Genomic DNA, 25,040 nt, shown 5'->3' with positions numbered 1-25,040 from the left:
GTAACTGCCCGTTTTCTGGTACTATCAGGAAAAATGCAGGCGTTCCCAAGCGTTTTCTTGGAGGGTGTGTGACGTCAGCTCCAGCCCCGATCTGCCTGTTCTTTTCGCACTGTAAGAGTAAGTTCTGGGCTATGAACAGACTGCACAGAATGGAAAAATCATTTGATGGTGAGTGAGTTGCAAACGGATTTGCAGCTGTCCGCTGACTGAGGGACATTTTTGCACGGTGCACACATGCGATTTCACACTTGCACAGGCAAATTTACATTCCCCTTAGGCAGCGACTATCTGATCGCAGGACAACAAAATTAGCAGGACAGCGATCAGGTCTGAATTAGGCCTGCAGTCAGAGCTTGAAACACAATCATTAATTAACAGAGAGCTTAGGGGGACAGTTACTAAGCAGTGATAAGAGCTGAGAGGCGAGCCAGTGGAGAAGTTTCCCCATCAACCAATCAGCAGCTCTGTAGTATGCAAATTATAGATGTTACTTCAGTGCTGATTGGTTGCCATGGGCACTTCTCCACTGGCTCACTTCTCCGCTCTTGTAACTGCTTAGTAAATGTCCGCCTTAATCTTATATGGAATTCAGGTGCTTTTTGTCCATGCCATGATTTTTGTGACTTTTGCCCACTATGCCAGCCTTTGGTCCCGCCCTGGCAGTCAAGTAGGCCACCACCACCAAGTTGTTTGAGCACACTTTCAAGTGAACTCCTTTCAAGTGGTCCAGAGGACAACTTATTGCCTTCCATAATGTTTCTCTATCTCACTGGTGTAAAGAAAAAAATAATCTCTTTAGAGCACAGGTTCTCAAACTCGGTCCTCAGGACCCCACACGGTCCATGTTTTGCAGGTCTCCTGTAGATTTATAAAATGTGGCAGTTGGTGATACACAGTGCAGCTGCTGGGTGACATGGAAAACGTGAACCGTGTGGGGTCTTGAGGACCGAGTTTGAGAACCACTGCTTTAGAGATTCAAAATCCTATACTATGTGCTATAGCAGATATGCACCACAACCTGATGCACTGTTGTTAATATCAGATACTGTGGCTGTGATAGTGAATTTAACCTGTTTTCCAAATTACCATCAAGTTAGGGTCATCCCTGTGGATTGTTCCAGCTGTAATTTGTAGTATAGAGGCAATCTTCTTTGACTGTACTTCAACATAATCCAACAGAGTGTTCTCATTCACCGTCTTGCCCATGGAACTATGACCATAATTGAGACTATGATACCTGGGAGATAAAGCCTTCTGTGGATACTGTTGCAGAGTTGCACAAATGTGGATAACTCATGTTTTGTTTTGTTTTTTGCACCTCCCTTCCAAGATTGTAAGTGCATATTCTGAAGTATCTCTTTGAACATCTAAAACCTTTCTGCCACACTAGTGTTAAGTGGTTCTTTCCCCTACTCATGATAAAGCCATAGGATTTAAGAAATTCTGTAGTCTGGTCTAATTCATTTTGTCCTATTTTTTATGATTTCTCAGAGACATTTGCATTTCTTGCAGTGTAGCTAGACTGATAGTTCTTGTTTCTTTATATGAGTGAAGAGGATTACCACAACCTTTGTAAAAGTCCCTGGCGAGGTTGCCAAACTGAACGGGAGCCAAGTAAATTGGAAAATGTTTGCCTAGGGTACAGAAATGCTTGTCTGCTGCTGAATATATATATATATATATTAGAGATGTGCACCGGAAATTTTTCGGGTTTTGTGTTTTGGTTTTGGGTTCGGTTCCGCGGCCGTGTTTTGGGTTCGACCGCGTTTTGGCAAAACCTCACCGAATTTTTTTTGTCGGATTCGGGTGTGTTTTGGATTCGGGTGTTTTTTTCAAAAAACACTAAAAAACAGCTTAAATCATAGAATTTGGGGGTCATTTTGATCCCAAAGTATTATTAACCTCAAAAACCATAATTTCCACTCATTTTCAGTCTATTCTGAACACCTCACAATATTATTTTTAGTCCTAAAATTTGCACCGAGGTCGCTGGATGACTAAGCTAAGCGACCCTAGTGGCCGACACAAACACCTGGCCCATCTAGGAGTGGCACTGCAGTGTCACGCAGGATGGCCCTTCCAAAAAAAACACTCCCCAAACAGCACATGACGCAAAGAAAAAAAGAGGCGCAATGAGGTAGCTGTGTGAGTAAGCTAAGCGACCCTAGTGGCCGACACAAACACCTGGCCCATCTAGGAGTGGCACTGCAGTGTCACGCAGGATGGCCCTTCCAAAAAACACTCCCCAAACAGCACATGACGCAAAGAAAAAAAGAGGCGCAATGAGGTAGCTGTGTGAGTAAGCTAAGCGACCCTAGTGGCCGACACAAACACCCGGCCCATCTAGGAGTGGCACTGCAGTGTCACGCAGGATGGCCCTTCCAAAAAACACTCTCCAAACAGCACATGACGCAAAGAAAAAAAGAGGCGCAATGAGGTAGCTGTGTGAGTAAGCTAAGCGACCCTAGTGGCCGACACAAACACCTGGCCCATCTAGGAGTGGCACTGCAGTGTCACGCAGGATGGCCCTTCCAAAAAACACTCCCCAAACAGCACATGACGCAAAGAAAAAAAGAGGCGCAATGAGGTAGCTGTGTGAGTAAGCTAAGCGACCCTAGTGGCCGACACAAACACCTGGCCCATCTAGGAGTGGCACTGCAGTGTCACGCAGGATGGCCCTTCCAAAAAACACTCCCCAAACAGCACACGACGCAAAGAAAAAAAGAGGCGCAATGAGGTAGCTGTGTGAGTAAGCTAAGCGACCCTAGTGGCCGACACAAACACCTGGCCCATCTAGGAGTGGCACTGCAGTGTCACGCAGGATGGCCCTTCCAAAAAACACTCTCCAAACAGCACATGACGCAAAGAAAAAAAGAGGCGCAATGAGGTAGCTGTGTGAGTAAGCTAAGCGACCCTAGTGGCCGACACAAACACCTGGCCCATCTAGGAGTGGCACTGCAGTGTCACGCAGGATGGCCCTTCCAAAAAACACTCCCCAAACAGCACATGACGCAAAGAAAAAAAGAGGCGCAATGAGGTAGCTGTATGAGTAAGCTAAGCGACCCTAGTGGCCGACACAAACACTTGGCCCATCTAGGAGTGGCACTGCAGTGTCACGCAGGATGGCCCTTCCAAAAAACACTCCCCAAACAGCACATGACGCAAAGAAAAAAAGAGGCGCAATGAGGTAGCTGTGTGAGTAAGCTAAGCGACCCTAGTGGCCGACACAAACACCTGGCCCATCTAGGAGTGGCACTGCAGTGTCACGCAGGATGGCCCTTCCAAAAACACTCCCCAAACAGCACATGACGCAAAGAAAAATTAAAGAAAAAAGAGGTGCAAGATGGAATTGTCCTTGGGCCCTCCCACCCACCCTTATGTTGTATAAACAGGACATGCACACTTTAACCAACCCATCATTTCAGTGACAGGGTCTGCCACACGACTGTGACTGAAATGACGGGTTGGTTTGGACCCCCACCAAAAAAGAAGCAATTAATCTCTCCTTGCACAAACTGGCTCTACAGAGGCAAGATGTCCACCTCATCATCATCCTCCGATATATCACCGTGTACATCCCCCTCCTCACAGATTATCAATTCGTCCCCACTGGAATCCACCATCTCAGCTCCCTGTGTACTTTGTGGAGGCAATTGCTGCTGGTGAATGTCTCCACGGAGGAATTGATTATAATTCATTTTAATGAACATCATCTTCTCCACATTTTCTGGAAGTAACCTCGTACGCCGATTGTTGACAAGGTGAGCGGCGGCACTAAACACTCTTTCGGAGTACACACTTGTGGGAGGGCAACTTAGGTAGAATAAAGCCAGTTTGTGCAAGGGCCTCCAAATTGCCTCTTTTTCCTGCCAGTATAAGTACGGACTGTCTGACGTGCCTACTTGGATGCGGTCACTCATATAATCCTCCACCATTCTTTCAATGGGGAGAGAATCATATGCAGTGACAATAGACGACATGTCTGTAATCGTTGGCAGGTCCTTCAGTCCGGACCAGATGTCAGCATCAGCAGTCGCTCCAGACTGCCCTGCATCACCGCCAGCGGGTGGGCTCGGAATTCTGAGCCTTTTCCTCGCACCCCCAGTTGCGGGAGAATGTGAAGGAGGAGATGTTGACAGGTCGCGTTCCGCCTGACTTGACAATTTTGTCACCAGCAGGTCTTTGAACCCCAGCAGACTTGTGTCTGCCGGAAAGAGAGATCCAAGGTAGGTTTTAAATCTAGGATCGAGCACGGTGGCCAAAATGTAGTGATCTGATTTCAACAGATTGACCACCCGTGAATCCTTGTTAAGCGAATTAAGGGCTCCATCCACAAGTCCCACATGCCTAGCGGAATCGCTCCGTGTTAGCTCCTCCTTCAATGTCTCCAGCTTCTTCTGCAAAAGCCTGATGAGGGGAATGACCTGACTCAGGCTGGCAGTGTCTGAACTGACTTCACGTGTGGCAAGTTCAAAGGGCAGCAGAACCTTGCACAACGTTGAAATCATTCTCCTCTGCGCTTGAGACAGGTGCATTCCACCTCCTATATCGTGCTCAATTGTATAGGCTTGAATGGCCTTTTGCTGCTCCTCCAACCTCTGAAGCATATATAGGGTTGAATTCCACCTCGTTACCACTTCTTGCTTCAGATGATGGCAGGGCAGGTTCAGGCGTTTTTGGTGGTGCTCCAGTCTTCTGTACGTGGTGCCTGTACGCCGAAAGTGTACCGCAATTCTTCTGGCCACCGACAGCATCTCTTGCACGCCCCTCTCGTTTTTTAAAAAATTCTGCACCACCAAATTCAAGGTATGTGCAAAACATGGGACGTGCTGGAATTTGCCCATATTTAATGCACACACAATATTGCTGGCGTTGTCCGATGCCACAAATCCACAGGAGAGTCCAATTGGGCTAAGCCATTCCGCGATGATCTTCCTCAGTTGCCGTAAGAGGTTTTCAGCTGTGTGCGTATTCTGGAAACCGGTGATACAAAGCGTAGCCTGCCTAGGTAAGAGTTGGCGTTTGCGAGATGCTGCTACTGGTGCCGCCGCTGCTGTTCTTGCGGCGGGAGTCCATACATCTACCCAGTGGGCTGTCACAGTCATATAGTCCTGACCCTGCCCTGCTCCACTTGTCCACATGTCCGTGGTTAAGTGGACATTGGGTACAACTGCATTTTTTAGGACACTGGTGAGTCTTTTTCTGACGTCCGTGTGCATTCTCGGTATCGCCTGCCTAGAGAAGTGGAACCTAGATGGTATTTGGTAACGGGGGCACACTACCTCAAGAAATTGTCTAGTTCCCTGTGAACTAACGGCGGATACCGGACGCACGTCTAACACCAACATAGTTGTCAAGGCCTCAGTTATCCGCTTTGCAACAGGATGACTGCTGTGATATTTCATCTTCCTTGCAAAGGACTGTTGGACAGTCAATTGCTTACTGGAAGTAGTACAAGTGGTCTTCCGACTTCCCCTCTGGGATGACCATCGACTCCCAGCAGCAACAACAGCAGCGCCAGCAGCAGTAGGCGTTACACGCAAGGATGCATCGGAGGAATCCCAGGCAGGAGAGGACTCGTCAGAATTGCCAGTGACATGGCCTGCAGGACTATTGGCATTCCTGGGGAAGGAGGAAATTGACACTGAGGGAGTTGGTGGGGTGGTTTGCGTGAGCTTGGTTACAAGAGGAAGGGATTTACTGGTCAGTGGACTGCATCCGCTGTCGCCCAAAGTTTTTGAACTTGCCACTGACTTATTATGAATGCGCTGCAGGTGACGTATAAGGGAGGATGTTCCGAGGTGGTTAACGTCCTTACCCCTACTTATTACAGCTTGACAAAGGCAACACACGGCTTGAAAAATGTTGTCCGCATTTCTGTTGAAATACTTCCACACCGAAGAGCTGATTTTTTTGGTATTTTGACCAGGCATGTCAATGGCCATATTCCTCCCACGGACAACAGGTGTCTCCCCGGGTGCCTGACTTAAACAAACCACCTCACCATCAGAATCCTCCTTGTCAATTTCCTCCCCAGCGCCAGCAACACCCATATCCTCCTCATCCTGGTGTACTTCAACACTGACATCTTCAATCTGACTATCAGGAACTGGACTGCGGGTGCTCCTTCCAGCACTTGCAGGGGGCGTGCAAATGGTGGAAGGCGCATGCTCTTCACGTCCAGTGTTGGGAAGGTCAGGCATCGCAACCGACACAATTGGACTCTCCTTGTGGATTTGGGATTTCGAAGAACGCACAGTTCTTTGCTGTGCTTTTGCCAGCTTGAGTCTTTTCATTTTTCTAGCAAGAGGCTGAGTGCTTCCATCCTCATGTGAAGCTGAACCACTAGCCATGAACATAGGCCAGGGCCTCAGCCGTTCCTTGCCACTCCGTGTGGTAAATGGCATATTGGCAAGTTTACGCTTCTCCTCCGACGATTTTATTTTAGATTTTTGAGTCCTTTTTTACTGATATTTGGTGTTTTGGATTTTACATGCTCTGTACTATGACATTGGGCATCGGCCTTGGCAGACGACGTTGCTGGCATTTCATCGTCTCGGCCATGACTAGTGGCAGCAGCTTCAGCACGAGGTGGAAGTGGATCTTGATCTTTCCCTATTTTTGGAACCTCAACATTTTTGTTCTCCATATTTTAATAGGCACAACTAAAAGGCACCTCAGGTAAACAATGGAGATGGATGGATACTAGTATACTTATGGATGACGAGCGACTGCCGACACAGAGGTAGCTACAGCCGTGGACTACCGTACTGTGTCTGCTGCTAATATAGACTGGATGAAAATGAGATAAAATTAAAATATATATATATATATCACACTAGTACTGCAGCCGGACAGGTATATATTATGTAATGACGGACCTGCTGGACACTGTCTGTCAGCACTGCAGACTCCTAAAGTAAGCTACTAGTATCAAGAAGATAGAAAAAAAAAAAAAAACACGGGTAGGTGGTATACAATTATGGATGGACGAGCGACTGCCGACACAGAGGTAGCTACAGCCGTGGACTACCGTACTGTGTCTGCTGCTAATATAGACTGGATGATAATGAGATAAAATTAAAATATATATATATATCACACTAGTACTGCAGCCGGACAGGTATTTATTATGTAATGACGGACCTGCTGGACACTGTCTGTCAGCACTGCAGACTCCTGAAGTAAGCTACTAGTATCAAGAAGATAGAAAAAAAAAAACATGGGTAGGTGGTATACAATTATGGATGGACGAGCGACTGCCGACACAGAGGTAGCTATAGCCGTGGACTACCGTACTGTGTCTGCTGCTAATATAGACTGGATGATAATGAGATAAAATTAAAATATATATATATCACACTAGTACTGCAGCCGGACAGGTATATATTATGTAATGACGGACCTGCTGGACACTGTCTGTCAGCACTGCAGACTCCTAAAGTAAGCTACTAGTATCAAGAAGATAGAAAAAAAAAACCACGGGTAGGTGGTATACAATTATGGATGGACGAGCGATTGCCGACACAGAGGTAGCTACAGCCGTGGACTACCGTACTGTGTCTGCTGCTAATATAGACTGGATGATAATGAGATAAAATTAAAATAAATATATATATCACACTAGTACTGCAGCCGGACAGGTATATATTATGTAATGACTGACCTGCTGGACACTGTCTGTCAGCACTGCAGACTCTTAAAGTAAGCTACTAGTATCAAGAAGATAGGAAAAAAAAAAAAACCACGGGTAGGTGGTATACAATTATGGATGGACGAGCGACTGCCGACACAGAGGTAGCTACAGCCGTGGACTACTGTACTGTGTCTGCTGTTAATATAGACTGGATGATAATGAGATAAAATTAAAATATATATATATATCACACTAGTACTGCAGCCGGACAGGTATATATTATGTAATGACGGACCTGCTGGACACTGTCTGTCAGCACTGCAGACTCTTAAAGTAAGCTACTAGTATCAAGAAGATAGAAAAAAAAAAAAACCACGGGTAGGTGGTATACAATTATGGATGGACGAGCGACTGCCGACACAGAGGTAGCTACAGCCGTGGACTACCGTACTGTGTCTGCTGCTAATATAGACTGGATGATAATGAGATAAAATTAAAATATATATATATATATATATATATATATATATCACACTAGTACTGCAGCCGGACAGGTATATATTATGTAATGACGGACCTGCTGGACACTGTCTGCAGAATGCGTTTATAAAAACACCACACGACGAGTGTTTAACTTTTTCAGGCAGACAATCACAATATACTGGTGGTCAGCAGACAATCACAATACTGGTGGTCAGTGGTCACTGGTCAGTCACACTGGCAGTGGCACTCTGGCAGCAAAAGTGTGCACTGTACTTAAATGTACTCCTGCTATAACTGCTCCCCAGTCTACCCCACAATTAAGCTGTGTGAGCAGTGAGCACTCAGCAGTCAGATAATGATATACAGTATATGATGCAGCACACTGGGCTGAGCACAGATATGGTATGTGTGACTGTGTCACACTGTGTATCGTTTTTTTTCAGGCAGAGAACGGATTAATTAAACTGGTGGCACTGGTCACTGGTCACACTATCAGCAGCAAGTAGTACTCCTCCTATATGCTCCCCAAAATTTGTGTCTCTCTCTAGTACTCTAGTCACTCTAAACGGAGAGGACGCCAGCCACGTCCTCTCCCTATCAATCTCAATGCACGTGTGAAAATGGCGGCGACGCGCGGCTCCTTATATAGAATCCGAGTCTCGCGATAGAATCCGAGCCTCGCGAGAATCCGACAGCGGGATGATGACGTTCGGGCGCGCTCGGGTTAACCGAGCAAGGCGGGAAGATCCGAGTCGCTCGGACCCGTGTAAAAAAACCTGAAGTTCGGGCGAGTTCGGATTCCAAGGAACCGAACCCGCTCATCTCTAATATATATATATATATTTATTTTTATTATTATTATTATTCTGGCATCATCCAAAAATCCTGTCATCCCTAATGGAATTTCTTCTATTGTATTGTTGACTTGACCTCTGATTTCTGGATTCCTGGTCATCTTCCCTTGTGGCAGTTTTGTAGACTTTCCGCCTATCATTTTTAATATTATTGAGTCAGGTTTAGTCTTCATAACAAAAAAAGAATAATGCTCAAGTGATAAAGTTGCTATTTTTTGTTTTTTCGAAATGCGCATATGCAGACCAGGATGCAACCACAATTGTTCTTCTTACTACTAATTTCTTAAACAAAAAAATTGTTTTGAAATTAGGCTCCATCCTAAGGAACGGTTGCTTTAAACCAGGGCTAGCCAAACCAGTCCTCGAGATCTACCAACAGGTCACATTTTCCAGACCTCCTAGCTGGTGCACAGGTGTAGGCATTAGAGATGAGCGCCGGAAATTTTTCCGGTTTTGTGGTTTGGTTTTGGGTTCGGTTCCGCGGCCGTGTTTTGGGTTCGACCGCGTTTTGGCAAAACCTCACCGAATTTTTTTTGTCGGATTCGGGTGTGTTTTGGATTCGGGTGTTTTTTTCAAAAAACACTAAAAAACAGCTTAAATCATAGAATTTGGGGGTCATTTTGATCCCAAAGTATTATTAACCTCAAAAACCATAATTTACACTCATTTTCAGTCTATTCTGAATACCTCACACCTCACAATATTATTTTTAGTCCTAAAATTTGCACCTAGGTCGCTGGATGACTAAGCTAAGCGACCCTAGTGGCCGACACAAACACCGGGCCCATCTAGGAGTGTCACTGCAGTGTCACGCAGGATGTCCCTTCCAAAAAACCCTCCCCAAACAGCACATGACGCAAAGAAAAAAAGAGGCGCAATGAGGTAGCTGTGTGAGTAAGATAAGCGACCCTAGTGGCCGACACAAACACCGGGCCCATCTAGGAGTGTCACTGCAGTGTCACGCAGGATGTCCCTTCCAAAAAACCCTCCCCAAACAGCACATGACGCAAAGAAAAAAAGAGGCGCAATGAGGTAGCTGTGTGAGTAAGATAAGCGACCCTAGTGGCCGACACAAACACCGGGCCCATCTAGGAGTGTCACTGCAGTGTCACGCAGGATGTCCCTTCCAAAAAACCCTCCCCAAACAGCACATGACGCAAAGAAAAAAAGAGGCGCAATGAGGTAGCTGTGTGAGTAAGATAAGCGACCCTAGTGGCCGACACAAACACCGGGCCTATCTAGGAGTGTCACTGCAGTGTCACGCAGGATGTCCCTTCCAAAAAACCCTCCCCAAACAGCACATGACGCAAAGAAAAAAAGAGGCGCAATGAGGTAGCTGTGTGAGTAAGATAAGCGACCCTAGTGGCCGACACAAACACCGGGCCCATCTAGGAGTGTCACTGCAGTGTCACGCAGGATGTCCCTTCCAAAAAACCCTCCCCAAACAGCACATGACGCAAAGAAAAAAAGAGGCGCAATGAGGTAGCTGTGTGAGTAAGATAAGCGACCCTAGTGGCCGACACAAACACCGGGCCCATCTAGGAGTGGCACTGCAGTGTCACGCAGGATGTCCCTTCCAAAAAACTCTCCCCAAACAGCACATGACGCAAAGAAAAATGAAAGAAAAAAGAGGTGCAAGATGGAATTGTCCTTGGGCCCTCCCACCCACCCTTATGTTGTATAAACAGGACATGCACACTTTAACCAACCCATCATTTCAGTGACAGGGTCTGCCACACGACTGTGACTGAAATGACGGGTTGGTTTGGACCCCCACCAAAAAAGAAGCAATTAATCTCTCCTTGCACAAACTGGCTCTACAGAGGCAAGATGTCCACCTCATCATCATCCTCCGATATATCACCGTGTACATCCCCCTCCTCACAGATTATCAATTCGTCCCCACTGGAATCCACCATCTCAGCTCCCTGTGTACTTTGTGGAGGCAATTGCTGCTGGTCAATGTCTCCACGGAGGAATTGATTATAATTCATTTTAATGAACATCATCTTCTCCACATTTTCTGGATGTAACCTCGTACGCCGATTGCTGACAAGGTGAGCGGCGGCACTAAACACTCTTTCGGAGTACACACTTGTGGGAGGGCAACTTAGGTAGAATAAAGCCAGTTTGTGCAAGGGCCTCCAAATTGCCTCTTTTTCCTGCCAGTATAAGTACGGACTGTGTGACGTGCCTACTTGGATGCGGTCACTCATATAATCCTCCACCATTCTTTCAATGGTGAGAGAATCATATGCAGTGACAGTAGACGACATGTCCGTAATCGTTGTCAGGTCCTTCAGTCCGGACCAGATGTCAGCATCAGCAGTCGCTCCAGACTGCCCTGCATCACCGCCAGCGGGTGGGCTCGGAATTCTTAGCCTTTTCCTCGCACCCCCAGTTGCGGGAGAATGTGAAGGAGGAGATGTTGACAGGTCGCGTTCCGCTTGACTTGACAATTTTCTCACCAGCAGATCTTTCAACCCCAGCAGACTTGTGTCTGCCGAAAAGAGAGATCCAAGGTAGGCTTTAAATCTAGGATCGAGCACGGTGGCCAAAATGTAGTGCTCTGATTTCAACAGATTGACCACCTGTGAATCCTTGTTAAGCGAATTAAGGGCTCCATCCACAAGTCCCACATGCCTAGCGGAATCGCTCCGTGTTAGCTCCTCCTTCAATGTCTCCAGCTTCTTCTGCAAAAGCCTGATGAGGGGAATGACCTGACTCAGGCTGGCAGTGTCTGAACTGACTTCACGTGTGGCAAGTTCAAAGGGCATCAGAACCTTGCACAACGTTGAAATCATTCTCCACTGCACTTGAGACAGGTGCATTCCACCTCCTATATCGTGCTCAATTGTATAGGCTTGAATGGCTTTTTGCTGCTCCTCCAACCTCTGAAGCATATAGAGGGTTGAATTCCACCTCGTTACCACTTCTTGCTTCAGATGATGGCAGGGCAGGTTCAGTAGTTTTTGGTGGTGCTCCAGTCTTCTGTACGTGGTGCCTGTACGCCGAAAGTGTCCCGCAATTCTTCTGGCCACCGACAGCATCTCTTGCACGCCCCTGTCGTTTTTAAAAAAATTCTGCACCACCAAATTCAAGGTATGTGCAAAACATGGGACGTGCTGGAATTTGCCCATATTTAATGCACACACAATATTGCTGGCGTTGTCCGATGCCACAAATCCACAGGAGAGTCCAATTGGGGTAAGCCATTCCGCGATGATCTTCCTCAGTTGCCGTAAGAGGTTTTCAGCTGTGTGCGTATTCTGGAAAGCGGTGATACAAAGCGTAGCCTGCCTAGGAAAGAGTTGGCGTTTGCGAGATGCTGCTACTGGTGCCGCCGCTGCTGTTCTTGCGGCGGGAGTCCATACATCTACCCAGTGGGCTGTCACAGTCATATAGTCCTGACCCTGCCCTGCTCCACTTGTCCACATGTCCGTGGTTAAGTGGACATTGGGTACAACTGCATTTTTTAGGACACTGGTGAGTCTTTTTCTGACGTCCGTGTACATTCTCGGTATCGCCTGCCTAGAGAAGTGGAACCTAGATGGTATTTGGTAACGGGGGCACACTGCCTCAATAAATTGTCTAGTTCCCTGTGAACTAACGGCGGATACCGGACGCACGTCTAACACCAACATAGTTGTCAAGGCCTCAGTTATCCGCTTTGCAGCAGGATGACTGCTGTGATATTTCATCTTCCTCGCAAAGGACTGTTGGACAGTCAATTGCTTACTGGAAGTAGTACAAGTGGGCTTACGACTTCCCCTCTGGGATGACCATCGACTCCCAGCAGCAACAACAGCAGCGCCAGCAGCAGTAGGCGTTACACGCAAGGATGCATCGGAGGAATCCCAGGCAGGAGAGGACTCGTCAGAATTGCCAGTGACATGGCCTGCAGGACTATTGGCATTCCTGGGGAAGGAGGAAATTGACACTGAGGGAGTTGGTGGGGTGGTTTGCGTGAGCTTGGTTACAAGAGGAAGGGATTTACTGGTCAGTGGACTGCTTCCGCTGTCGCCCAAAGTTTTTGAACTTGTCACTGACTTATTATGAATGCGCTGCAGGTGACGTATAAGGGAGGATGTTCCGAGGTGGTTAACGTCCTTACCCCTACTTATTACAGCTTGACAAAGGCAACACACGGCTTGACACCTGTTGTCCGCTTTTCTGTTGAAATACCTCCACACTGAAGAGCTGATTTTTTGGGTATTTTCATCAGGCATGTCAACGGCCATATTCCTCCCACGGACAACAGGTGTCTCCCCGGGTGCCTGACTTAAACAAACCACCTCACCATCAGAATCCTCCTGGTCAATTTCCTCCCCAGCGCCAGCAACACCCATATCCTCCTCATCCTGGTGTACTTCAACACTGACATCTTCAATCTGACTATCAGGAACTGGACTGCGGGTGCTCCTTCCAGCACTTGCAGGGGGCGTGCAAATGGTGGAAGGCGCATGCTCTTCACGTCCAGTGTTGGGAAGGTCAGGCATCGCAACCGACACAATTGGACTCTCCTTGTGGATTTGGGATTTCGAAGAACGCACAGTTCTTTGCGGTGCTTTTGCCAGCTTGAGTCTTTTCAGTTTTCGAGTGCTTCCATCCTCATGTGAAGCTGAACCACTAGCCATGAACATAGGCCAGGGCCTCAGCCGTTCCTTGCCACTCCGTGTGGTAAATGGCATATTGGCAAGTTTACGCTTCTCCTCCGACAATTTTATTTTAGGTTTTGGAGTCCTTTTTTTACTGATATTTGGTGTTTTGGATTTGACATGCTCTGTACTATGACATTGGGCATCGGCCTTGGCAGACGACGTTGCTGGCATTTCATCGTCTCGGCCATGACTAGTGGCAGCAGCTTCAGCACGAGGTGGAAGTGGATCTTGATCTTTCCCTAATTTTGGAACCTCAACATTTTTGTTCTCCATATTTTAATAGGCACAACTAAAAGGCACCTCAGGTAAACAATGGAGATGGATGGATACTAGTATACTTATGGATGGACTGCCGAGTGCCGACACAGAGGTAGCTACAGCCGTGGACTACCGTACTGTACTGTGTCTGCTGCTAATATAGACTGGTTGATAATGAGATGTAGTATGTATAAAGAAGAAAGAAAAAAAAAACCACGGGTAGGTGGTATACAATTATGGATGGACTGCCGAGTGCCGACACAGAGGTAGCTACAGCCGTGGACTACCGTACTGTACTGTGTCTGCTGCTAATATAGACTGGATGATAATGAGATGTAGTATGTATTAAGAAGAAAGAAAAAAAAAACCACGGGTAGGTGGTATACAATTATGGATGGACTGCCGAGTGCCGACACAGAGGTAGCTACAGCCGTGGACTACCGTACTGTACTGTGTCTGCTGCTAATATAGACTGGATGATAATGAGATGTAGTATGTATGTATAAAGAAGAAAGAAAAAAAAAACCACGGGTAGGTGGTATACAATTATGGATGGACTGCCGAGTGCCGACACAGAGGTAGCTACAGCCGTGAACTACCGTACTGTGTCTGCTGCTAGTAGACTGGATGATAAATAATGATATAAAAAATATATATATATCACTACTGCAGCCGGACAGGTATATATTATATAATGACGGACTTGCTGGAGTGGACACTGTCTGTCAGCAGAATTAGTTTTTTAATTTTTATAGAATAAAAAAACACCACACAAGTCACACGACGAGTGTACTTTTTCAGGCAGACATTCAATCACAATATACTATACTGGTGGTCAGTGTGGTCAGGTCACTGGTCACAGTGGTCAGTGGTCAGTCACACTGGCAGTGGCACTCTGGCAGCAAAAGTGTGCACTGTTTAATATGTACTCCTGGCTCCTGCTATAACCTATAACTGCTCCCCAGTCTCCCCCACAATTAAGCTGTGTGAGCACAGTCAGATATTATACATAGATGATGCAGCACACTGGGCTGAGCACAGATATGGTATGTGAGTGTGACTGAGTCACTGTGTATCGTTTTTTTCAGGCAGAGAACAAGAACAGAACGGATTATTAAATAATAATAAATTATAAAACTGCACTGGTGGTCAGGTCACTGGTCATCAGTCACTAGTATAACTCCTCCTAAGCTCCAGTAAGTAAATGAAGTGTCTCACTCTCACTCTCCTATCTATTTTAATTTCTAAACGGAGAGGACGCCAGCCACGTCCTCTCCCTATCAATCTCAATGCACGTGTGAAAATGGCCGCGAAGCGCGGCTCCTTATATAGAATCCGAGTCTCGCGATAGAATCCGAGCCTCGCGAGAATCCGACAGCGTGATGATGACGTTCGGGCGCGCTCGGGTTAACCGAGCAAGGCGGGAAGATCCGAGTCGCTCGGACCCGTGTAAAAAAACATGAAGTTCGGGCGGGTTCGGATTCAGAGAAACCGAACCCGCTCATCTCTAGTAGGCATTACTAATTAAGATGTGCTGCATTCATTCCTAACTGACAATTCTAAAGGTCTCCAGGAGGCCTGGAAAACGTGAACTGTTGGTAGATCTCGAGGACCGGTTTGGCCAGCCCTGCTTTAAACACTAAGGGCCTAATTCAGCATGGATTGCTATTTAGAGAATTGGCAAATGGAGTGACTATGGAATGACTGCGCATTATGCAAGCTCATGGGGTATTAGCCTCAGAAAGTGAAATACTATGCCATCCTGGGTGTATCAGAAAAAGCGCAGGCATGCCCAGGTGTTTTTGGGGAGGGTCTCTGATGTCAGCTGAGAACACTTCCAGCCCGTTATTGCTCCGAATATGCAGATCTGCCAATTTTGTAGTGCACAGGCATTCACATTGCGATCGCATCCTTGAAGGATATGCAGGCGTGTCCAGGGCCGGAGCTTCCACTAGGCAGCTTTAGGCAGCTGCCTAGGGGCGCCGGATCCTGAGGGGGCGGCCTGCTACAGCTGCCTGAAAAAAATAGCATGGTCCTACCTCACAGTCGCCGCAATCCCCCCGGCACTCGTATCTTACAGTAGTCGCAACTGGCAAGTTCCCGTATTGCAGCCTCCAGCTCCGCCTCTACCTGGCACAAGAAGTTTATTTGACAGCTCCTGGAGTCCTGGCTGGGGGTGACATGTGGCGCTGCTCTTCATTGCATGATCTTCGCAGACTACTCAGTCCCAACTCTGCATCGCATCCCGCAGGTATGGTGGCTGCACAGTGCACTCTCTGCATTTGATAAGGAAAGAGGGGGAGAGCAGCAGTCTGGGGAGGAAGGGGGGGGGCAGCAGGCATGCACACAGTCTGGGGGGGGGGGATGAGCAGCAGCACGCACACAGATGTGGAGGAGATAGAACAGCAGACATTTAACAGAGTGGGGGGGGGGAGAGCTGCAGGCACCCACACAGACTGGGGAGATGGGGAGAAGAGAGCAGCCATGCAACAGACTGGGGGTGGGGGAGAGCAGCAGCATGTCTTTCACCTGAAGGGCGAGTAGGGGGAAGGGGCAGTAGGCAGAAGTTTTGCCTAGGGTGCCGAGAAACCTTGCACCGGCCCCGCGTGTCATAGCCGTATATTGGGTGGCCCAATGATGTCATCTGCGATTCCTGCAATCAGAAACATGGCGGTCATGCCCCGGCATACGCAGCCTGCAGCTAGGGTTGCCAGATCATCCCTTTAATCCTGGAGACCTGTGATTTACACAGGTTTTGTGGCTGATTAAAACCAGGTGGAATGCAAGCTTGAATTTATTCAGGCCCAAAACCTGTATTATTCATAGGTCTCCAGGATTAAAGGGATGAGGTGGCAACCCTACCTGCAGCTTCTGCCGAGGGTCATCCTCTATTCGGGCCCCTGCGGTCCCATACATGCTGGGTGACCCACAGCATGTGATTTGATCCTAAGCAGCTTTTGCTAATTTAGCAAATACTGGTAAGGGCTCGAAATGCCCCCCTAAGTCTACACCTGTGACATCCACCCTGTCTACTGCACATAAGTTAAAAACTGCTACTATTTCACAGGTTGTCTGTGTTAACTTATGGCAAAACTGTCTGAAATGCTGAGTATTTACCAAGCTGCAGAGTCACTATAGATTGGTAGGCATTACTTAAACAGAGCAATTAAGGGAAACATACTGATACAGAGTACGTGTAAAAGACTTGAAGATTTATAGCATTTCATTATAGATAGGTATACTGAATACATGTAATGGAGTTAAAGCGATGTAGCAGGGTCCTAACTGAGAAGCCTGGAGCCAGGAGACCAGATAATCTTCAGAATAGTAGCATATACATACTTGCCTGCCTGACCCTCTCCATGAGGGAGAAAATGCTCTTTTCCTGGACTTTCCTGGTAATATATGATTGCCATCACCTGTGGTGAGCTAGTTAATTGATAAGAAAGGTGTTTCACCACAGGTGATGGCAATCATACATTACGAAGAAAGTCCAGGAACAGAGCATTTTCTCCCTCATGGAGAGGGTCAGGTAGGCAAGGAGGCCTGAACATATAGCTGAGCAGGAATACATTAGCAAGTCCCAGGTGTGGCTCACAGCAGCTTAATTAGCAGTTAGTCCAGTGAAGCAAACACAGAGCAGCTGGTCAATGATGAATGCACCTCCGGAATAGTGATCATTTACCCACCTGCTGCAGGCTATAAACAGGTCCTGTCCTACACATAAACAACACAGAGTATTATTACTTGGGGAGAATTCATTTTCTTTACACTTCTGCTCTCCCATCTAAAGTGACGAGATGTCACAGAGCACAATTCAATTTTTCTTCCCCGCATTGATCGCGCCCAGACCATACTTGCCTACTTGACCCTCTCCATGAGGGAGAAAATGCTCTGTTCCTGGACTTTCCTGGTAATGTATGATTGTAATCACCTGTGGTGAAACACCTTTCTTATCAATTACCTAGCTCACCACAGGTGATGGCAATCATACATTACCAGGAAAGTCCAGGAACAGAGCATTTTCTCCCTCATGGAGAGGGTCAGGTAGGCAAGTATGGCCCAGACACGCCGGGTTTATCCACGTAAATGGCTAGACCCTACCAAAGTACTGGGTGCTATGCAAAAAGCATAGTTTGGGCGCCTAAACAGGTCAATTTTCACTCAGTTCTGCTTGCCAGCTCAGGGGGATGTGGGCAGAAATGTCAGTACCGGCGTCTGTTCATGTCAAACAGAGAAACAATTGAATTGTTCTATTGGCAGCTATCTAGTGGCCGCCAGCGCAAGTAACAATTGTATCTCCCCTTAAACCCAAATACAGAGGTTTTTTCAGCATGCACTGCATCATAAGGGCTATTTAACAATTCACACACACCCTTTCTTCACCGAATGGCAAAAAGCCACCTGTTTTTTTTTTGGGCTGTGAATCAGTGGCTTTCACACGCAATGGCTTTGTGACTTGTTGAATGTTGTCTGCATGTGCAGCAGCAGCTGACCCGAAGTCACAGCAGCAGTAGCAGCAGCCATTTTAGGACCCTGGGCCTAATTCAAATCTGTTCGCACGCAGGCTATTTTTTGCACTGCTGCGACCAGGTAATCGCCGCCCACAGGGGAGGGAGGATTTGCTGTGCAGGGCTGCAATGGCTTGTGCAGAGAGCTGCTCAGACAAAAGTTTGTGCAGTCTCTGCACAGCTCAGGACTTACTCACCCGCTGCGATGAACCAGGACGGAGCTGACGTCAGGATCCCTCCCTGGAAATGGCCAGGCACGCCTGCGTTCGCATGGATACTCCCTGGAAACGGTCAGTTGACGCCCACAAATGGCCTCTTCCTGTCAATATTCTAGCGATCGCCGGCGCAATCGCTTTCTTCGTTACCAGGGAGCAACGGGCCTGCACATTGCGACCCATGCGCAGGCGCACTTCAGACCTGATCTCACCGCTGCGAAAAACTGCAGCGTGCGAGCAGGTCTGAATGACCCCCCCTATTCAGTAAGAATTGCAAATTCTGCTTTTAAAATGCGAGCACATGCGCAGGAATGAAGAAATTCCAATTGGATCGCGATTTGCGATCCAACCTGAATTAGCCCCTTAGTGGTGAAGACAGGTGTAACATGCCGGCGCTGTGTTCATGCAGTGTGAATGGGCAAATGTAGGCATTTGTTCCACAGGAAAAAAAACAAAGGTGAAAAGACGTCCGGTTTATTGCCGGATGGCCAAATCCACCCTGTATGAAATTGCCCTGTTTCTTCTTAAATGCTTTCATTTAAGGCCAACTAATGCTGAAGGCAAATAGCAGAATTACTTTAGTAATAATAAGAACTTACCCCATTTGGGTGCTGATAGGCTATTGTGGGAGAAGGATGTTTATTGTACCTTGTCGGTATGCTCAGAAAGCAGTATCACTGCTTATGCAAATGTAAGGCCAAAAACAACTACTTTTTCCCAATGGATTGCGCCATACAGGTCTGGCCGTGTCACAGGCCCCTAATTGCATGCGGCTATGTACTATACCGCTGGAATTTCACCAGGCTGTGCATGGTTTATGAGTCCTTCTGTGACCCTGACCCCACACCGGGCCACTTTCCAGCCTGCCTTCAAACACTCTGAGTGGGAATTGTACTAAGCCCTGGAGAGTGATAAAATGGAGCTAAAGTACCAGCCAATCAGCTCCTAACTGCCATGTTAAAGGCTGTATTTGAAAAATGACAGCTAAGAGCTGGTTGGTTGGTACTTTATCTCTCTCCACATTATCACTCTCCAAGGCTTTGTACATCTGGCCCTGAAAGTGATATCCCTGGGATGCCACCACTGCAATAGACTGTGGCTCCAGGAGGTGCCTCGCTGGACATAAAATATGAGGTAAATCCTGTAGATCAAACAATAAACTTCCCTACACTAGTCTTTCTTAGGAGACAGGAAAAAAAAACAGGTGGGAGAGGAGGAGCTGGGCTACAGTAGTGTATATACACCAGATGGGTGGTCCCGTAGCAATAACCTCCTGTCTGCACATACAGTAAGTGAATAAGATACTATCCCAGAGTAATGGCTACCATGGAGGAACGAAGAAGAAATAAAAAGATTAAGGAGTCTATTTACTAAAGCCTTGGATGGAGATAAAGTCGCTGGAGATAAAGTACCAACCAATCAGATCTTATCTGCTATGCCACAGGCTGTGTTTGAAAAATGACAGTTAGGAGCCGATTGGCTGGTACCTTATCTCCAGGGACTTTATCTCCATCCAAGGCTTAGTAAATAGACTCCTAAGTATGATATCTCTAACATGTTTTACAGCTCTGGGAGAAATACGGACCAGTGTATACCCTTTATTTTGGCCCACAACGAGTGGTTGTCCTATGTGGATATGAGGCTCTAAAGGAAGCGCTTATTGATCGAAGTGAAGAATTTGGTGCCCGAGGTCAACTACCTGCCCTGGAGAAATATACTCAAGGTTATGGTAAGAGACACATGTTAGTTGCCGTAGATGTAAATCCATGTGTACAATACAAAGTCTGGGGCTTTTGGCACTTGAAACATTGCAGAACTAAACTATCTGTTCCTAAGGTATTATTCACAGGTAGGTATAGATTAAGGACTTCAGACAGGTTGGGTATGTCTTACCTGTGTTGGGGATACCAGGGGTCAGTAAACTGACCACGGGATCCCGGCAGCAGAATGTCAGCGGGACTGGCAAGCACAACGAAGCCCCTTGCAGGCTCCCTTTGGGTTCGATGCAGGTTCTGTTCCCACTCTATGGTTGTCGTGGACACTCACGAGTGGGAATAGTCCCTGCTAGTCGGCATGCCGACTGTCAGGATTTCGAGTGGGGGGGCTGCAAGGGTCGGTATTGTGACCGGCGGTCTCTTGACCGCCAGTCACATAACTACATCCCCTTCAGACCAACAAATAAAAGTAACTTGGCTTTTGGACCACATTCAGGAGCAGCCACCCTGTGTACAGGTTTCTATTTAGGCATGCCATATACTGTACTTAAAGGAATAATTCCTGTCCTCTTGGTTTATCACCAATGGATGATGTTTCATCTGTAGCTTTATTTACTGTCTTATCTTGCTATTATTCAGTTTATGTTTCTGCTTCTCACTATTACTTAGCCCAGTGGTTCCCAAACTTTTTTGAGTTACGGCGCCCTAGAGTATCAGAATTTTTTTCACGGCACCCCTAGGACAAAAATTTCTTATTGAGAAATTTAGAAAGAAATATTAAATTAAGTAGATTGTCTTTATATGTTATCCTTAGGCTCAATTGTGTGGTGAGGGACGAGATTTGCTTCTGTTTGTCCCCATATTTTATGCTTAGCAGCCACCAGCACTGGTTTTGCCTATTATATTGAGCATAAATAATTTGAATTGGTCCTGGACCACAAATCCAAGGCACCCCTGCAAGCATCCCGAGGCACCCCAGGGAACCACGGCACACAGTTTGGGAACCACTGACTTAGCCTTTTTTCACTACCTCCATTAGCCACCACTTACTGTCATATATTGGTCAACTTAAGGCCTAAATCTGATTTGAAAGTGAAGCAAACAAAACAAAAAAACAAAACAAAGTAACTGTGTACCTAGGCAAAACCATGTTGCACTGTAGGTGGTTCAGGTATAACATGTAGAGAGATTTACATTTGGGTGGGGTGTATCCAAACTGCAATATACAGATGTGTCCTCTTACTGTATGTTTTTGCTGGCAGAATGAGGTACTGTAACCCCTTTGTTGAAGATGTAGACAGAGGTGTAGCGTGGAGACATGACACCTGAAGCAGGGTCATGTCACGGCGCCCCCACCAACCACACACACACACACACACACACACACACACACACACACACACACACACACATACATACATTCACACACATTTAGGCACATACATACATACATACATACACAAATACAGTATACACAGATATATATATATATTCACACACATAAACACACAAATATACACACACAGATATACACAGACATACATAAACACACACATATACTCACACATATTGTATACAAAGATATATATACACAAATACACACATACATGTTTACACATTAGCACACATACATATACACACACATTTAAACACAAACACATTTACACACAAACACAGATACATAAGCACACAGTATACACAGACATAAACACACAGTGGGGGTCATTCCGAGTTGTTAGCTCGCAAGCTGCTTTTAGCAGCTTTGCACACGCTAAGCCGCCGCCTACTGGGAGTGAATCTTAGCTTATCAAAATTGCGAACGAAAGATTAGCAGAATTGCGAATAGACACTTCTTAGCAGTTTCTGAGTAGCTTTAGACTTACTCGGCATCTGCGATCAGTTCAGTGCTTGTCGTTCCTGGTTTGACGTCACAAACGCACCCAGCGTTCGCCAAGACACATCTCCGTTTCTCCAGCCACTCCCGCGTTTTTCCCAGAAACTGTAGCGTTTTTTCACACACTCCCATAAAACGGCCAGTTTCCGCCCAGAAACACCCACTTCCTGTCAATCACATTACGATCACCAGAACGAAGAAAAAAACGTGAGTAAAATTCCTAACTGCATAGCAAATTTACTTGGCGCAGTCGCAGTGCGGACATTGCGCATGCGTACTAAGCGGAAATTCGCTGCGATGCGAAAAAATTTACCGAGCGAACAACTCGGAATGACCCTCAGTATTCACACAGTAATTCTCACCAAGAGGACAGCAAGACAGCAGCAGAGCAGCTGCTCATTCCAGCCTGGAGGGGCGGAGCTTCTATGTGATTGACAGGCTGGACCTCCGTGGGTAGAAGGAAAGGACTGAGGAAAGGGAAGGGGTGGCCATCACACTGCCTGCATGTTCCAGATCACTGAATGCAGATCCCTGACAGCCAGGAAAGTTCTTCTAACACGCCTTCAAGCCTCCCCTCTTCCCTAACAACACACCACACTGCACTGCACTGCACTGGACTCTCTGCGCTGTGCAATCTGTGATCTGCAACATGCAGGCATTGTGGTGGCCACCCCTTCCCTCTCTTCTAGCCTATTTGTTCGTGTCTGTTGTGTAATTAAAATCAGAATACAAAGTGAATTAATTGCAATATTTTTGTATTTTCTCACGAGATTTGGAATTTATAGTCTACAAACTACTAGTGTATCTCCCACACATTTTCATTTCCAGGAATTAGCTTAAGCAATGGAGTACGGTGGAAACTTATACGTAACTTTACTGTAAAGACACTCAAAAGCTTTGGATTTGGAAAGAAAAGCATTGAGGAGAAGGTTCAAACGGAAGCAATGTGTGTAGTGGAAGAGTTTAAGAAATTTCAAGGTACAGTATAAAATAAGTATAATTGCATACTTTAAGGACAGCATGCATAATAGGGTTGGATTTGTCTAGATCAGTGGTTCCCAGCCTCGGTCCTCAATTACCCCCAACAGTTCATCTTTTCCTGGTCTCCTCACAGGATTGTAAGTGAAATAATTTCCTCCACCTGTGGGTCTTTTAAAATGTGTCAGTGAGTAATGAACTGCTAGGTGACCTGGAAAACATGAACTGTTGGGGGTACTTGAGGACTGAGGTTGGGCACCACTAGGATCTACAGTTCTCAAATTCAGTTCTCAAGTATGCCCAAGTGGTCATGTTTTGTTTACTAATAATGCACAGGTGAGTTAATCAATTATAATGGATTTGTAATTATCCCACCTGATTCTACAGGCACAAATACTCAAACATGACCTGTTGGGGGTACTTGACGGGTTCCAAACCTATTCAATATAACCCCAAATTATTCGACAAGTCTAGGCATTTGACTTGTCGAAAAGCATGTGGATCAGCAGAATAGCTGCTGATCCATGTGCTTGTGTCGAAAGGGTTTTGGCCCCCTTTTTGACCATCTCAATTCGACTTTAAAAAAAGGTGAAGTGAGATGCAAGAGCACAGATGTGGGAAGAGCCACGCGCAGGGACGGAGATCAGCGCTGGAGGAGACGAGGAGGAGATGTGGGGCAGAAGGGGGAGAGCAGCTCTACAGCAGCGGGCAGCGTAGCCAGAGAATGTCACAGCTGCCGCTCACAGCAGCGTCCACCCGGCTCCAGCAAGCGGCACCTCGCTTGCTGGAGCTGGGTTGACGCTGCAGTGAGCGGCGGCTGTGAAATTCTCCAGCTATGCTACCTGCTGCTGTAGCGCTGCGCTCCCCCGTCTGCCTGCGGCTCTCCCCTGTCTCCCCCCCCCCCATCTCCTCCTCATCTCCTCCGGCGCTGCTCTCCCCCTCTGCCCGCATCTCAGCTCCGGCATCTCGATTCGACTATTTTTAAAGTTGAATTGAGAGTGCTTTGAATAGCCCAGGTCGGATCCATGCCGACAAATGAATGTCAGGATGGATCCTACTTCAATTGCATATACCCCTTGGAGGTAATAACCACTGGTGTAGATGTGAAAGTTCTCAATTGTAACTGTTCTTTTTTTAATCTAATTTCCTTGAGAGACAGCATTTAATCCATATGAAATGTAAAAAATGTTCCATAAATGAAAGTTTAACAGTTAATGAAGTCAGCAGGTATTTAGATGAGATCATATACTGTGAAATAAATAACAAATATCCATTTCTGTTCCAGTTGTTTCCTTGGATCCAGACAAGATGTTTATGGATGCCTTCTCCAATGTTCTTTGTTCCATCATGTTTGGAGACCGTTTTGAGTATAAGGATGAGCAGTTCACTAAGCTTCTCGGCATTGCAGAGGATTGTTTCCACGTTCTCAGCTCTCCCTGGGGACAAGTAAATAATATAATTTCAAGGACTGTTATATGCACTGAATGTATTATTTGTCACAATAACCCATTGTTAAGATGAATACACACTATTATCTTTCAGGTTGGAACGAAAATCTGGTAATGTAAGGAGGCAAATGACAATTCACCATTTGCTCACAAACACTGGAAAACAGTCAAAAATGGATGTTCAAAAAAATTGGTTAAATCCATTTGATATAACCAATTTATCCAAACGTCCTTTTTTGTTGATTTTCTGTCTTTTTGGAGCAAATGATTGATTGTCTCCCATACATTACCAGATTTTTGCTCCAACCAGAAAGATTGGACAGATAATCTTTTATTGTGTATCCAGCTTTAGGAAAACGCTATATAAAGCTTTGTACTACAAATGCA

The 25,040-nt window shown here is 46.4% G+C and overlaps 1 protein-coding gene across 1 annotated transcript in view; it reads left to right on the top strand.

The window, feature by feature from the left end:
- Positions 1 to 25,040, top strand: part of LOC134949278 (cytochrome P450 2G1-like) — a 108,239-nt gene that overhangs the window by 25,674 nt on the left and 57,525 nt on the right. Inside the window, exons 2-4 of the mRNA XM_063937773.1 lie at positions 20,185 to 20,347; positions 23,056 to 23,205; positions 24,491 to 24,651. Of these exons, the coding sequence (XP_063793843.1) occupies positions 20,185 to 20,347; positions 23,056 to 23,205; positions 24,491 to 24,651 (474 nt within the window). The remainder of the gene's footprint in view (positions 1 to 20,184; positions 20,348 to 23,055; positions 23,206 to 24,490; positions 24,652 to 25,040) is intronic.

The sequence above is a fragment of the Pseudophryne corroboree genome, chromosome 8 (assembly GCF_028390025.1).
Source record: "Pseudophryne corroboree isolate aPseCor3 chromosome 8, aPseCor3.hap2, whole genome shotgun sequence".
NCBI classification, from domain to species: domain Eukaryota; kingdom Metazoa; phylum Chordata; class Amphibia; order Anura; family Myobatrachidae; genus Pseudophryne; species Pseudophryne corroboree.
This window is presented reverse-complemented; position numbering and strand designations above follow the sequence as displayed.